The 17,966-nt window shown below is 35.4% G+C and overlaps 1 protein-coding gene across 1 annotated transcript in view; it reads right to left on the bottom strand.

Annotated features, from left to right (window-relative positions):
- The window catches only part of Mark1 (microtubule affinity regulating kinase 1), an 84,692-nt gene that overhangs the window by 17,632 nt on the left and 49,094 nt on the right, over positions 1–17,966 (bottom strand). Inside the window, exons 7-13 of the mRNA XM_090341168.1 lie at positions 15,571–15,627; positions 12,235–12,471; positions 12,030–12,149; positions 4,083–4,182; positions 2,918–3,030; positions 556–709; positions 120–313 (exon numbers count right to left, since the gene is read on the bottom strand). Coding sequence (XP_090197294.1) covers positions 120–313; positions 556–709; positions 2,918–3,030; positions 4,083–4,182; positions 12,030–12,149; positions 12,235–12,471; positions 15,571–15,627 — 975 coding nt within the window. The remainder of the gene's footprint in view (positions 1–119; positions 314–555; positions 710–2,917; positions 3,031–4,082; positions 4,183–12,029; positions 12,150–12,234; positions 12,472–15,570; positions 15,628–17,966) is intronic.

Here is a 17,966-nt window from a genome sequence, read left to right on the forward strand (position 1 = left end):
TTTTTCAAATAACGACTCATTTTGAAACCTTTAAGGTGACAAATATGATAATTTTATATTAAAGAACTGTGACAACAAATCAGTTCAACAAACTGAAACACACTAGAATATTTACTCACACTTGGAATAGTAGAAGATTTTTTTCTCTCTGGACCCACAAGAGGGCTTGCAGTCATCTCACTTTTTGATCCAACCGTGGTGCTGCCAAGTTTACGAGCCACGTCTTTGTCCCACTCCTCTTTCTGCTCATTTTCCACACTGTTAGCCTGAGGCCTTTTTGTATAGGATACAGCAGGGGGAATGGATGGACCAGCTGTAATGAAAAAAGAAAAAAAAGCGCACAATTAGCTGAAAAAAAAACCCTGACATTTTCTTCTCACAAACAAAAACTGTATTAAATAAACTGTATGAATTTACAACTATCTTTCAATATTGTAAGTCTGTGAAGCTGGATGTCAGAAGCACTGGAAATGTGAGTGAGTCTGTAGAGAACCAAGTCTCTAAGTCTAGAACACAGTCTAGTCAATCTTTTCACTACCGGGACTTGTTCCTCACCATGATCACTGAAACGCCGTTGCTTCTGGTTTGCTGAGATGCTTCGCTGGACCTTCAGGTGAGCAGGGGACTGAAGAGTGCTGTTGTTTAGGTCACTACTGGGCCGGGACCTCTGGCACAAATTTCCACTGGACAGTGATTCTCCACCTTCAAACTACATCAAGATTGTAAAATGGAGAACTGTTTGCATAAACAAAATGCATTCTTGATTTCATAAATGATTCAAAACTTTTTAAAATTTTTTAATGTATAGAGGGGTTATAGTTAAATTCAAGAGGTAGTAGATACATTACTTCTCACACATTGATACCCCTTCTCATGTTTTTTTTTTTTTTTTTTGCCTGTCCTGGGCCTTGAACTCAGGACCTAAGCACTGTACTTGGGCTTGCAATCTTCTGTTGTTCTGAACAAATTCTTAAGTTTAGTCAAAATATCAAATACAAATTGCTGGATAGTATCTGGACTACATAGTTTTTAGAGACAAGATACTGCATTACATTTTTTCTTTATATCCTACCCTGAACTCTAGGATGAAAAACTGAAGTTGAGTCAAGGACATTACTGAGATTCAAAATTAGGATAAAATCACCTTTGCATGTTTTATGGTCTGAACTAAGATTAAACTGTTTTGCTTTCTGTACATTTACAAAACAAAATTTGGTTTATCATCTCAGACTGAAAAAAATCACAGATTTTTCCCCCTCTATCTTTAACACAAAAATTGTTTATTGACAGAAAACTTGTATCTGAATCACTAAAGCTAAATTCCTATGTGGAAAATGCCAATAACAAACAGCAGTGTACTACTTATGCTGGTAATCTGCCAGCATAGAGTAATCTGCCAGCAATTATTCTAAGGATTTACAGACTTTTGTTTATTTTGTCCTTTCAATGACCCTATAAGATAAATACTATTACTATTTTTTCTACATAGGTAAGAAAAAGCTAAGGCACAAAAGACTACATGTACAATGGCTGAGCCTAGAGCTCCAAAGTCTACCCTCTTACCACTTACAGCAGTTTCATTAGCTAATCTCCAAGACAATTCATACTTTAATTTATGCAAGGGTATGCTCATAAAATTACTGTTTCCTTTGTGTTCAGCTGTCATTGCTCCCAGTGAGGTTCCTTTCCAAAACTGTGATAGTATTTCCAATTGACAGGTTCATGGAAAGATTAGTATGAATTAATTAATACCTTGAGAAGTGAAGTCCCTGTAACAGTCCTGGCATACTGCAGCATGCAATGTATACTCTTCTGGTGACCACTCCCAAGTTTATTTAATTCTATTTAATTTCCTTTCAAATCCATTTCTTTGTATCCAAATATCTACTAGACAGCATTATTCAACTAGCCTTCAATACAACTATCCCAAATGGAACTTTTCATCTTTGTCTTCAATCCACATCTTCTTGATCCTGGCAAATTACTTTATGTAACAGGCAACCATGCAAGAAGACTGAGTTCTTCCTCATTCCAACTGGTCACCAAGTACTTTTACTTTCCATCTACCATATTACATAGACTACGCTGGTAGGTGCCCACTCTCCTGCGAGCATTCAGAGAATCGATGACACATACACCACACAAACCATGCTGCTGACTGCTAAGCTCTATTCTAAAGACTCATCGAGAAGAGAGACTTAGCAAAAATTCTGTACGAAGTACATTTAATAAATGTCAAAATGTCAACCGAAAAGAACTGTTAATTCACTGCTACTATCTAATTATAAATAATTTCAGCCTTTACCACAAAATGGCTCACAGATGCTTAATTTTTAACCAACTGTCAACACTCTGGCCTCTGTTCCTACTCTCAAATTATATCCTGTATAATTTGTACCCTTTATAATATTCTTTCCCAAAGACTTGTTTGCTTTTATGATTCACCATTTATATACAGTTCTCTTATCATAGATATCTCCTGGCCTTGAGGATTCCCAACTGAATGTATGAAATCCACTTAACATGCTGAAATGCAAAATAAAACAAATCCACTTCCTCCAGGTTCTCACTTATATCTATCACTGTGATGCTGCTATGCATTCACAATAATCATATGGCCTTTGGCAAGGTCATTTTATTTTAATGTACAAACTGTGAATTGAGAAACTCTAAGGACATTTTTCTAAAAGCCAAGACAGTGGGGGTACCTCTGGGTGGCTAACAAGGCAGTGGGCCTGAAATCTCTCTTGTATCCATAAACAAACTTAAGTTTCCAATTCAGCACCTTGATTTTTGAATTCTACTGAATAACAATGTTATTTGTGGTCTAAGAAAGAAAATACGTTTGCTGCCAAATAGTTGGCTGCCTTTTAACTCAAGAAATACCTCAAATTAATATAAAAAGATAAAAACTTACTTCAGGTGGTTTTCTACCCAGGAGAATATAAGTAGCCATAACTTCATCATATTTATGACTTATTAAGGCATCATTTATTTCATCTCGTGCAAAACCCATGGTGACCATAATGTCTAGGGGAAAAATGCAAATCTGAAAATGAGTCTATTTTAGTAACCAAATCAACAAAAAGAAAACTAAGTTTTAAAAGTTTAAAGTGTGGGCTGGGAGTTTGGCCTAGTGGTTAAAGTGCTTACCTAGCATGCACAAAGACCCGGGTTCGATTCCTTGGTACCACATACATATGAAAAAACCCCCAAAAACGGAAGTAGTGCCGAGGCTCAAGTGGTAGAGCTCTAGCCTTGAGAAAGTCCAAGGACAGTGGTCAGGCCCTGAGCTGAAGCCCAGGACTGGCAAAAAAAAAAAAAGTTTAAAGTGTGATTTTAAACTATAAAACTTTTTAGATTATTGACTACAGATACTGTATGTTTAAAGATACTGTAAATGCCTAGTTTTTTCATACAGAATTATTTGCATCCTGGGTTACATACTTACAGACCTGATCAATTTCTCATTGCTTAGTATATTTCTGAGCTGATGTCCTTTGTTCAGAGGGAGACTGTGTCAGTCTGTGTCCCAAAGTCCCTCTTTACTCTCTCTTGTCATTGTCTCTCAACACATACTAGCCACTTATGGAAGTCCGAATCACCTAAACTTCTGCTTTCTTTCTGATCTGCAAGGAATGATTTTTTTTTTTGTGCCAGTTCTGGGCTTCAGTTCAGGGCCTGATCACTGTCCCTGGACTTTCTCAAGACTAGAGCTGTACCACTTGAGCCACAGCACCTCTTCCGGCTTTTTTCTATGTATATGGTACCGAGGAATCGAACCCAGGTCTTCATGCATGCTAGGCAAGCACTCTACCACTAGGCCAAACTCCTGGCCTAAGGAATGATTTTTTTTTTTGATGACTTGACTTCTACAACTATTCTACAGGTATTTTGATCAGTTACTTCGTGTGCGTGTGCGTGTGTGCGTGTGTGTGTGTGTGTGTGTGTGTGTGCACGTGCACTAAAGTCTGATACTCAAACACTTGAGCCATAGCTCTTCCAGCTTTTCTGTGATTAAAGATACAAGTCTCATAGACTTTGCTGCCTGAGCTTTGATAGCCTATGGTAGTACCTCTTACCTATTCTTTTGGAGTCATTGAAATCTGGTTCAGGCTCTGTATATGGCTTTAGTTCTTCCTCTTCATGACCAACATTCATCCATCGATCTTTCATTATTTGCTAGAAAATAAACTCTACATTATATTTGGTAAATCACAGCAGTCATCAGTGTAATATTTTAGTAAATACGAAATTTTACTGTTTTAATTGATAAGAATCATGTAATATTCTCCAATACCTAGTATGATGTGAAGCTGTGGGGCACACATACACTATCTTATGACAGCTGGGACTGTCATCTATTACCCGAAGAGATGACTCACTGTAACCTTTACCCCTATTTTTTATAAAAGAAATATGTCAAATGCTCAAGGTTTAACATTAAAAACTACTGATCCTAACCTTTGGTTCATGTTTTTATATTTAAGATTAATGAAAAGATCTTAATTATGTCTGATTTTCTATGAAATACATGTTGGTATTTAAAAATCACCACAAACTAAAGATAATTCTGAGTATAGGAGGGGAAAACAGTTAAACAGAAGTCTAGAAACACATGGCTTTAGAGTTTGAAGTCACAAGATAATGGCCTAAAGATCAGTTTTACAATAGTGCTCATATAATTAATCATACTATAATATGCAAATACATAATTGTAATAAGCACAGAAATTGTTAAGATGAATTTATGCTTTTCTTTAACCAAAGGATAAAAGAGCAAATTACCACATTCACAGATTCATAATCGCACAATAGGGAACTAAAAGATGGGAAACCCCTGGGTAAAATTATCGTGTATATAATAGAAATTCAGAATTTAAAGAGGCATATATTCTTGAAAAATTGTATTAAATAAAAATCCTCTTTTTTTGGTCAGTCATGGGGCTTGAACTCTGAGCCTGGGCGCTGCCTCTGAGCTCTTCAGCTTAAGGCTAATGCTTTAAACCACAGTGTACTTCTAGTTTTCTGGTAGTTAACTGGAGTTAAGAGTCTCATGGACTTTTGTGCCAGTGCTGGCTTTGCACCACAATCTTCAAATTTCAGCATCCTGAGAAGCTAGGACTGAGCTTCTGGCAGGGTTTTTCCACCTTATTTGCTCATTTACTTACTCCTTATTTAGTAGAAGTCATGCCCCAGAAGACAAACACTCTAGAGCAGATCCCAGACAACTGAGAGTATAGAATACTATTACACAGAATAGATGATTTTTCTAAAGATTTTGGTCATGGGATAAACATTTAAATTAAAATTTATAGATAATGCATATATTTAAAACATAATTGTGTTGCCATGTAGCTCTTAGCTCTTAAAAGATTACCGCTAACCTGGTTTCTAATAATTACTGAGCAATAATAATTTCAGTCTGTTATCCAACTAAATAAAAGCAAACCCACTATAAATTTTCAAATAATAAAACTACCATGTCAGTCGTTAGTGCTCATAAATCAGAAACAAAACAAAACAAATCAAGAATGTTTGGGAGGTTTTACATGAGGAGAAATAATATAGAGAAAGCAGTGAAAATTTCTCCAAGTTAAGATCTTTTCTATTCCTCATCCCTTTCCTTCCAAAAAAAGTATACCTAACAAAAGCTTAGAATCAGAAAGAAAAATTTATTGTTGGCAAAAATGTGAAAGGTAACACAATATCCTCCCTTTATCTGTCTTTTCATTTTCCATGGTCAACCATAACCTGGGAATAATAAATGGAAAACACAAATGAACAATCCCTGCTTTAAGTTGTGTGCTGTTCTGAGTGCTACTTGAACAGACACATTCGCATACCACAACAGTTAATCTAATAACCTAGATAGATAAGTGACTAACCAATGGGTAGTGAATATAATATGGATATACTAGACAAAGGAGTGACCCCTATCATCTGAGGATGAAAATGAACAGTATAAGGTTCATCAGAACTTGCTATCAGTAGCTTCTTAGGGACAAATAGAGAAGGTTCACAGTGACTCGGATCTAACTCTCTATACCGATGTCATTCACCTCATCCATCTCATCAGATAGGTATCATTTCATGTCATCACAAGAAAAAGTGTGAGCAAAATATAATTTTGATATAGAGAGACAGACTACATAATCTATATGACTTTTACTATAACGTATTACTTGAATTTATTATTAGCTGTTACTCTCTTAGTTGGCACAATTTATAAATTAAGTTCATCATGGGTATGCATGGATATGCAGAAAAAAATAGAATATATAGGCTTTGATGCTCTTTTGATGCTCCAGGCAGCCATCCAGAGCTCTGGGAATGTATCCCCTGAGGAGACAACTATACATAACAATCTTCAGAGAACATAATGAACTACCTAAGCATAGTCACTTGGTACAGGCAATGTCTCCCCGGCTTACTAGGCTCTAATCTATCGAGCCCACTTGCTCTAGCACCTTTGTTTACTTCTATAGCTAGATTGCACAAGCACAGCTAGGGAAAGCATATGAATAGCACAGGTGCTATTTCAAAATTGAAAACCTTTATACATATAATCCCATACAAATCTAACCTCTTACCCACACATCAACAGAAGCAAATGAACCTAACTCAACTTTTATCAATATGTGAATGTTCAATGAAGGCCTTGTAGGTTTGCTGTTATTACAATAAATGACAGTGGGCAAAAAAGAAAATGAACCTGAGCTAGTTACAAATACCTGTTGTTCTTCAGACCAGTCCTTTGATACCTTCAAGTTTAATTAGTTAGTAGTAATGAAATAAGGTTTATAATAGCAGCAAAAAAATAGGCTCAAGAAGAAAAACTATTAGTAACAAAAGAGGAATTGGAAGGGAGACAAAAGACTCAGCAAGACCACAACAGGCTCTCAGCAAAGCCAGCAGGATATGTGGGTCCTGGAATTTCAGTATGACTACAGAGAAGTGCATGAAAAGCAAGTAGAGCAAGTTGAGGTGAGAAACTAATAGAAACCAAACCACAAATAGTTACTTTGTGAAAGAGGTGAGGGGTGAATATATGGAGAGTAGATTAGAAGGGCTCAAGGCCAAAGGAACAGAAATCAACTAACAGGCTTCAGCTGAAATCTAAGAGAAAAAGAACACCCCGAAAGGGAGGTAACATAATGACAAGTTCAGCCTCTGCCATGTAAAACAGCATAAAATATGATTGTGAAAAGGAGGAGACATGGGAAAGAATTCCCAGGGTTCTAGTTCAGGAAACTGAATAATTTTCATTGAGAAATCAAACTTTGGAAAAGGAGTAGGACTGGGAGGAGGAAAAAATACAACAGCTGGATGTGTTTTAACAAGTCGTCTGAGACACTATGGGATATGCAAATAGACATGTTCTGAAAACACTGATAAATGTTCAGAGAAATGTGGGTTCAAGACCAACATTTGGAAATAACTAGACTTTTCAGAAGGAATGAGCAGTGAGAAAGTGCAAAAGGAGATTTCATCATTTTAAGGGTTAGAAGAAATGGGACATGTTCACATGGCCAAAAATGGTGGTAACTAATACAGAAAGATGACTGGAAAGATGACTCTGCTGAGGGAAGTTTCATTGGACTGCTGGCATTAGGAACTATAAGGCAATGGATATCAAAGCCAATGGGTAAGGAATTGTTGAGAGGAAGTATGCTCTGTTTAGAAAGAGATAAACAAGAAGGCAGCAATGGAAAGGGATTATCTGAGTTGATGGGTGCACTTTCTGTCTTAAGTGGAAGATACATAATGTATCCATAACGTAAATTGTTTGTGTTTACCTGTTCTTACTACCATTAGATTATAAACCTAAACAAAGACTAGTTAAAGAATGATTTGTTAATCTTATGTATCTAGTCACCTGAAACAGTTAATACTGAAGTTCTTGATGCTATGAGAAGACAGAATGTATAAACCTTGTCTGAAACACTTATTTGCCCTTCCTTTGTGTTTCCATGGAACTCGGCTATTATACTGTTACTGCCAATACACTCCTACACTTCATCACTTACTATAGTTAGCTATGTAAAGGTTTGCCTCCTTCATTATTCTAAAAGTTGTAGAGGTCAAGACTGCCTTGTACCACCTTTTTTTTGGTGCAGGACAAATGCTTATTGTTTTTGAATAGGATAGTTTAAATAAAAGCTGTTGTAGGAGTACAGGATAAAAGAGAATGCAGGGATTTAGCATCAAAATGTCACCTTAGAAAGCTGTCAAAATGTTAGGAGAAAAGCAAGACAGGCCTAGACATTTAGAAATGGAAAAGAAAATGGAGTATCATCTTCAATATCATCTGATACTGAAGAAAAAGATTCTAATCCAAGAGGGTTCTGAAGAATTTAACTCTGGTGACTGACAAAATAGAGATTCTATGAATTAAATACAGGAATAAGACCAGACTGGATAGTTGGAACACAGGCTACAAAAAGTAAAATAAAAAGAACCCAAATTTCCTGATATTTCTCAAATTATGTTTATATGGTACTTTTAGCATATTTACATGTCCACATCAGTAGAGGGTACATACTTGAATCAATATCTAATATATATAAACATTAAGTAATAGCATAACTTCTATTGAATATACAACATCCAACTATTCAATGTCATATTATTAGCAGCAAGCATTTAAAAAAACTCAAAAAAGGACAATTAGTAGCCTGGAGTTGTGTAGGAAGGAGTTATAAGGAGGAGAATGTGAACTGACTCTAGAGATACAATTATTGTTTGGATTGGTAGAAAGTAAAGGCAGAGGGAAGAGGGAGCAAGCAGCAGGGAAGTGCAGTTTTGTGACTTAGAACATAAAGAGTGATAGATAAGGTTTGTTAAGCTTCAGATGATCAACCTAATTTTATCTGATAGGCAATAGAGAATTGCTACATTTTATTAACAAGGAAGATAAACAGCATTTTAGAAACAGTACTGGGAAAAGAATAATAGATACCCAGCCAGAACACTGGCATGTGCCTTACTCAAAATCAGATGTGAGACACGCTCAGCCAGGAAACATGGAAAAGCAGTGATGAGGAAAGAGCAACATCATTTGGCCTTCCTTTTTCATTATTCAAGTAACTGGGAGTTCAAGAGTCTACTTAGCAGTTTATATAACAATAGTTACATTTCTAAGATAAATAAAAATAATCAGAGCTGGGTGTGGTAGTTCATACCTATAGCCATAGCACTTAGGAGGCAGAAACAGCAAGATTGTGAGTTTGAGGCCAGCGTGGAGTACACAGCAAGACTGTCAAACCAAGGGCTGTGGACAGTAGAATGCTTACAGTGTATGTACAAGGCCCTGCATTCTATCTATCCCCAATACTATAAAAATGAATGGATGGATACCAGAGAACAAATGAGAAAGATGAGAAAGAAAAAAAATGTAAATAAAGCAATTGTAACAAACTATATAACCACCATAGCTGGCAAACACTAGAACTTAATATATGTAAGACTATATCAAGCTGAAGAGAAAAGAAATATTAAAAAGCCTTGAGTCATACAACTTTTGGTAAAGACAGTAAGAGCCATCAGATTATAGTATAGTAGTCCCACTCTGGATTATTTACTAAAGACATACCTCAGCAGGAAAAATAAACTATACCATACTATTTTTAAGAGGAGCAATGAAACAACTCAAATGTGCAATAAGAAGGTACAGCTTAATTATAGCTAAATTATAATATGGCACCCATGAAGAATGAATGACACAGCTATTGAAAGGAAATACCTCATTCTATGCAAAAGCAAAAAAGTACATACCAAAAACTTTATCAGATACCAAGTTATGTTTCAATACCCAAAAGTATTTTGAAAGCCACTGCCTTTATTATAAATTTAATATTAAAGGTGGTATGAGAAATAAAAATAAAGACCACTTAATATAATTTATGAAGACACTGGTATTTAAAGACAACTTCTTAAGGTTGATGTACTAAATCCTTTAAAAATGTCTAGTTTCATTGGAAAATTGCTTTTGGGAACTGTGAAGCAGATCAACCTTTGTATAATGAAATCTGCAATATTAAGATAATAACTCCAATATTAATGGAGGGGTCTCGCCTGAAAAATTTAATTCAGATAAACTGGAATAGAAGGTCTTCAAGAATTATTCCAATATACCAACTTCGACTTCTGGAGATCAGATGTTTTAAACATATATAGTCATTCTTGGTTTCATAATTATATAGTATACATAAATTATACAAAATAATAATGGTTTCACTGTGACAAGATTGAATGTTTTAATAACAGTAATCTGGCATTTAAATCCATGCCAACCTATTCAAATATCTTAATCGTCAAATGTTTTAATGTTAAAGATGAAAGATAAATATTTGGCTATTACAAATTAATCATGTTTAAGATAGAAGCATATCTGTTTTGTTCACAGAAACTTATATGATACATTCTCCCAAAATAATTTTTGTATTTACTTTTAGTTTGCCTGTTTGAGCTGCTTTTTCAGCTCTAGGTGTCTACTAAATTAACCTCACATAAAGTGGGTTCCAAGGATGAAAGCAGAAAAGTAGAGGTTCTTGAAACTTCTAGTTAGAAATGAGAGTTAATAACATCAACTATGTAAATATTACATATAATTTTCTATGATAGTTGAAAATAAGCTTAGAAGAGCAGTGATAGATAGAAAAATGGGATTTTCCTTCAGATGTAAAATATTATGAACATACCCTTTTCCACTAAAGGAAAAAGAAAACCCATAAAAGTCTTAAAATGAGAACTAATCACATTTAAACAATCATAACTCAGTTACAAAAGGCTTGATAATTGATCCACTGATACAAAGCATTTGAAATAATTTCCCAGTGGAAGTCACCATCCTTTAACTTCTATCAAAACATATTGCATCTCTTAGTGAAAAGTATTTGTGGAAATAAAATTACAAAGCCCAAACTAACCTGAGAGCTCTGTACCCAGGGATGGCTCATTATAAGGCTGGCTGCCTCCTAACCAGCATGGAATCTGTGCCAGAAAGCCCCACTGCTACACTAAAAAAGTACAGTTTAAATGAGATTAATTCTCTGAATTTTCTACCCTTCCAAATTAAGGCAAACAAAAAAGATCCCCTCCACCCCCCAAAAAAAGCACTAGTGAGTAATGCATGCTGAATCACTGATATTTCTTAGTATAGCCAAAACACCACTCTCAAAAAACAGACAAGCAGAAAACTTAAGCAACAAGTTGTCCGAATTGTAGTACCTAAAGGAAAAAAGATTGAGCATTTTGGTTACATGAACTCCTGATATTCCTGATATTATTTGGGCCTAACGTACTTAGTACAATAGTACGCATGGAATGTTATGTAGGCAACGTAAGTAAGTTGGGTAAGAAATGAAAACATTTATTTCCAATCTTTAACCATTCTGTAAATTTTCTGTATTGAGAGGTTTCTATGAAAATTTTTGTTATCAGATACTAATTTCAGATAACAGTCATATTCACCACACTAGAATTTTTTTTTTTTTTTTGCCAGTCCTAGGCTTGAGCTCAGGGCCTGAGCACTGTCCTTGGACTTTCTCAAGTCTAGAGCTCTACCACTTGAGCCTCAGCACCACTTCCGGCTTTTTTTCTATGTATGTGGTACCAAGGAATTGAACCTGGGTCTTCATGCATGCTAGGCAAGCACTTTAACCACTAGGCCAAACTCCCGGCCCCACACTAGAATTTTTACAATCACTTTTTCATCCTTAAAATATATGTTGAGTCCTTAATAAAATCAATGCTTTGTTTCCATGATAGAGTTTCTGACAGGCCATGTTTTCCTCTTTTACAACTCAAAGTCAACTTTATCCTTATTTCTATCTTATGTTAATTTAATACATCACTGGAAAATCAAGGAAAAATAGAGGAACCTGTGACAAAGTTTGAGAGAAGTATCATGCTGTTTTTATTACTTCTATACACAAGACAAATTAGATAATATGGTAAACGTGGAAACTAGTGCTCTAGAATATTGCAATTACTGTTTTGTAGAAAACAGTACAAAAAAACACTTACTTCCAAGCTGCCTCTCTTTATTGGATTCAAAACTAACAATTTCTTCAGAAGATTTTCACAGTCTGTGGACATATAGAAGGGAATACGATACTTCCCTCTTAAGACTCGTTCCCGTAGTTCCTTAAAAACAGAAAGAAAGCACTTAAACTATCTTTTGAAATGACTGCGTCTGGGGCTAAAACATGACATGAAATTTAACTAGTACCTTTAAATTCTGGCCATCAAAGGGCAAGGAACCACTGACTAATGTATAGAGAATGACGCCGAGGCTCCACACATCCACTTCGGGCCCATCATACTTCTTTCCTTGGAAAAGCTCAGGAGCAGCGTAAGGTGGGCTTCCACAAAATGTGTCCAATTTGTTCCCAACTGTGAATTCATTACTAAAACCAAAGTCAGCAATTTTAATATTCATGTCAGCATCAAGAAGAAGGTTTTCAGCCTAAGAGGAAAATAATAAAAAGGACAATGTAAAAAGTATATATAAAATAAAAATCTTTTGTCCAACTAGCTTCAGATCTCAAACTTACATGTTTACTGCCTTTCATTATTAAATGCACTATAAAATTTAGCAGCCTAAGATGGTATTTCAGTGCATTATTGTACAATACCTATGTTAGACTGAATTTTAATACTAGAAAAGTTGTCATTTATATTTCCATATGCAACTGTTTAAAACAGGTTATCTAAAACCCACTGAATTCCACAGTTATTTTAAGTCTATTTTTTTTTGAGGGGGGGCCAGACCTGGGACTTGAACTCAGGGCCTGGGTATTATCCTTGCTCATCCTCAAGGCTAACACTCTACCACTTGAGCCACAGCACCACTTCTGGTTTTTTTTGTGTATGTGGCACCAAGAAATGGAACTGAGGGCTTTGTGCACGCTAGGCAAGCACTCTACCACTAGGCCACACTCCTGGCCCCTAAATCTATTTTTTTTAACTCCCTTTTTCTCTTCATGGTAGGAAACACAGTGGAACTATGCCTTAACAGGACCTATTCTAAGGACAACCTTATTCTAAACCAAGTTTACTTGCAGGACCTCTATTTTAATGGCATTTTTAAGCTTCTACAAGGCTCAGGATGCATTTAAAATGACTGCTGGGATTGTTCATTTCTTTGTCTTTTGTTTTTCTTCTGGTTCTCAGGGGCTTGTCTTTACATTTGCTAGGTGGAAGCTCTACCACTTCAGTCCATTTCTGGCCTTTTATTTGCTTTCATTATTTTTCAAGTAATGTCTTGCTTTTTGGAAGGTAGACCCTAGACTATGGTTTTATTAAGGCTTCCAGCTTAGTTGGTATTACAGGTATACTATGGCACTCAGGGTATTTTTTTAAACTTTATTGTTACTATAAAGGTAATATATAGTGATTACAATTACATGAGACTCCTAGTAACCCTGTCTATCACCTTGTGCTAATATCAATTCAAAGTGGATCAAAGATCTTAATGTCAGACATGAAACTACTACAGGAAGGAGTAGCAGACACCTTAGAACTTATTGGCATAGGCAATAACTTCCTGAGTAGAATTCCAAGAGCTCTGCAAACAGGAGAGAGAACTGACAAATGAGATCAAATCCAATTAAAAGGTTTCTGCACAATGGGATAAGATCTGATGTATCTGACAAGAGCCTAATATCCAGAATATAAAAAGAACTTAAGAAACTAAACCCTCAAAGAATCAATAAATGGACAAAAGAGCTAAGTACTTTTCAGAAGTAAAAAATAGCCAATACATATATAACAAAATGTTCAACATCCCTGGCCATACAGGAAATGCAACTCAAAACAACACTACGATTCTATCTTACCCCAGTAAGAATGTCCATCCTCCAGAATAAAAATAGCAATATTGCCAGGGATTTTGGGGGAAAGGAAGCCTATTACACTAGTGATGTGGTTGTAAACTAGTACACACACTATGGGAGGCAGTTTAGAGAGTCTCTGAAAAACTAAACATAGAACCAAGCTATATCTGCTCCTGAGTATTTATCAAAATACCCCAAACAAGTCAGGATACAGTAAAGACACTTGCACCTACAATGGATGAATGGATCTATCTATATGTAATATATAATATATGTAACATACAATATATATGACATAATATATATGAATCAAGATATGTGTATATATAAGGGAAATGTATATATGTATACATGTCTTGATTCATTCATATGTTCAAGATGTACGTGTGTGTGTGTGTATGCATTTTCATTTTTTAAGGGAAATGGATAGACCTGAAAAATGTTTATGTTAAGTCAGGTTCTGGGACAAAAGGGACATGGTCTTTCTCATATATGTTGGATCTAAATTGAAAGCATATGATGTGGCCGGGAGTATAGCCTAGTGGTAGAGTGCTCACCTAGCATGCATGAAGCCCTGGGTTCAATTCCTCGGTACCACATACACAGAAAAAAAAAAAAAAAGCCGGAAGTGATGCTGTGGCTCAAAGTGACAAAGTGCTAGCTTTGAGCAAAAAGTGTCCAAGGACAGTGTCTAGGCCCTGAGTGCAAGCCCCAGGACTGGTTTAAAAAGAGCATATGAGAACATATACAAGTTCATATGCATATATAAACATACTATCTAAAGTATGTTATTCAGAGGAGAGGATTGCAATAGAGTAACCCCTTCAAACATGCAACTTATAATAAAAAATGAATACCAGGAAGCTGAAATATGTGTTGCATGCATGGGAGGAGGCCAGAAGGAGGCTAGGAAGATGAATGGTGAGAGAAAGAGTGGGCAAACATAATTATGAGAGTCAATGCACATAGGTGGAAATGCAATCACCTAAGGGGATGAGTGGGATTGAGAGAGATGGGAGGTACAATGGAAAGGGTGACCTTGATCAAGATGCGTTGCTGTCATAAAATTGTATGTTGAACTGATCTGAGACCCCTTTATTCAACTAGTTAAAGAAAATAAAAATAAATACGCAAATAAACTAAAAGACTTATAGTACAGAATAATGTAACTCAGATTTGGGTGAAATAGAGAGGAAAGGAAAAAAAAGACTGAAATAAAGACTGAAATACTTAAGCAGGGAATTATTACCTTCATTTTTTCCACTCTTGACCACAACCATTCCTAACTGGCATATATATTTTTACTGCACAATATGCCAGTTTATATTAATCACAATTATTTAACACTTATTAAATATATTTTAAAAGTTTTCCTTATTTTGGGCTTTAATATAGAGAATTAACACTGGCTCTTATATTAGACAAACATGAATTACCTCAACCTTGCTTCTGTCTGAAAAGAACCTTGGGCATTTTTAGTTGGGGAAAATGTTCCATATTTATCTACTTAAGATAGCTAATAGTGAATCAAATCCTCTATTGTTTAGTGCTAGATAAATTCACGTCCATATTTCCTCCATTTGCTCTGAAAATATTGCCCGTTGTAAAGATGCTGTAAGAATGAAACAAAAACTATCTCAAATAGTGCCTGGAACAGATAGGTAATCAAAAAGATAACTCCAATTTTATTATTAAATACTTAAATACTCATGATTTTGTTAACAGCTTACCTTAAGATCACGATGAACAATGCATTTTTGGTGACAATACTGTACAGCTGACACAATCTGAAATATTTAGATAAAAATCTAATTATTTTATAGTTAAAAACATGCTGATTTTCCAGTTATTATCTCTCATTTAGAAAAACTTCTAAATCAGATTCAAAGTAATACTTGGTAATTTCACTATTTCATTAGTTCAAAAAACTATACATATTAAAGTGATAAAAAAACTTTGCTCATCAAACTATGAGAAATAGATGATAAACAATTCTATAATTCTTACATAAATACAGAAATGGAAAAAATTTGACAGCAGATGATAAAAAGCCAATACTTACTTAAAATTACATCTGCTGAGATCTGGGTGCCAGTACACCTCTAATCTTAGCTACTCAGGAAGCTGAGATCTAAGGATTATGGTTTGAAGCTACCTCAGGCAGGAAAGTCTATGATATTCTTATTTCCAATTAACTACCAAAAAAAAAAAAAAAAGCTGAAGTGGAGCTGTGTTAGAGAGCCAGCCTTGAGTAAAAAAGCATAGGGACATTGCCCAGGCCCTGAGTTGAAGCTCCAGGATCAGCACGTGTGCACACGTGCACACCTACACATACACACAAAATATATCATGTCTATGATGAACATTTTAATGTACAGCAGACCATTCACTTATACAGATGAAGTTAAATAAAAACATGGTTGAATGTTAGATGTTGGTGAATCACTTATAAATGGAGACTGAAGTGAGATTTAACTTTAAAAATGATGTGTGTAAAGTAATGCTAATAGGCACAGATAAAATAAAAGAACTTTAAAGTATTTCAGTATTACCTGATGAAGGTAACTATAACCCCTCTATACATTATCCCAATCATAAAATACAATGAAAACTATACAAAAAAAGAGAATTATTCTGATTCTGATGTTCAAAGACAGAGAAGAAATGAATTCATAACAAATTATCAACACACAATGAGGAATATATAATTCAATCAAATTCAATAATCCATGTCAGTTTATTACCTGTTATGTATTAGAAAAAGTTGCTAAGGGAGCACAAAGGAACAAACAATATGGATCCTGCCCTTAAAGAGCTTAAAATCTGGGCTGGAAGTTTGGCCTAATGGTAGAGTGCTTGCCTAGCATGCACGAAGACCCGGGTTCGATTCCTCAGTACCACATACATAGAAAAAAAAAAAAAGAGCTTAAAATCTGATGGCAAAGAGAAAATATGTATGGAAAAACTGTAATAAGACAAATATTAGGAGGAGAAGAACAAAGAAGCAAGAGTATTATAAAAAAATAAATACAGCACTAAGAGCAGGTGGAAATGATTCCTGCAGAATGTGGTATTTGACTCAAGCTATTCATAAAAGGAGAAAATATTTTAAAATGTAGAGCTTTAAACTATGAGTGCAGGGGGAAAGGGCAAGGAAGTAAGATGCATTCATGATGCGGAAACACAAGTGAAAATTGATGAGAAATGGAGATGGTGGTTTTGTTTCCTTAAGGGTTGAACCCAGTGCCTTGTTGCATAGTAAACAATATACCTTTACCACTGAACTACATTCAAAGCCCAGGAATCAAACTTAGAGGTGCCAACAGTCCTTGAATTCTATACGTTTTTATGAAGGGTGCATGAGAATTCTTAGGATCATTCTGAAATGTGATCTCTAAAAATACGGCAGAATTTAACAATAAATATGTGTAATATTAGTTTTCCTAAGCAATTTGCTTCAAAATTCTAAATCCGGTTTTTCACAAAATTATCAGTCATAAGACATATACTTACATGCATATTTTACAGGGTATGTTTCATAGGTTATAATATGCTCACCCTATCAGGTTACTCTTGGATCATGGATAACATAAATTTTCTGATAATGACATGACCTTTTATAAGTCACACACTTGGCTGATACAGTGAAGTATAACACAGGTAATGACTTCATTACCAAATAGGATCAGCATGGCCAGGCACTTCACATTAGACAGAATGGTCTCTATGAGCGCAATTCTACAGACAATAAAAAATTTCTTATGGCTTCACGCTTTAACAATACAAAGATCACCAAAGGAAATGTTGTGTGTTATGCATGCCTTTTCCCTACAGAGAGAATGACCTTTGACCTAGCATTCAAATATGGTAGTTCATTATATTACCACGTGATCAATTCCGCCATAAAGGAAGGGTTTTGGCATTGCAAGAATCCCCATTCACGACTCCAATCCTTCTTGTTTGACCCTTGAGATCAGACTTTCCCACCAGCCCTGCTGGGATCTAAAGGCTACACATCTTGGTGTCTTCTGCTAAATGCAATTGTTGGGGTTACTCTGGTGTTCCTTATAAATGGGTCAGAAATTTCTATGCTTTATACAGTATATTTGATCTAAAATTATTAGTG

Source organism: Megascapheus bottae, chromosome 10 (genome assembly GCF_031878675.1).
Source record: "Megascapheus bottae isolate mThoBot1 chromosome 10, mThoBot2.hap1, whole genome shotgun sequence".
In the NCBI taxonomy this organism is placed as follows: Eukaryota; Metazoa; Chordata; class Mammalia; order Rodentia; family Geomyidae; genus Megascapheus; species Megascapheus bottae.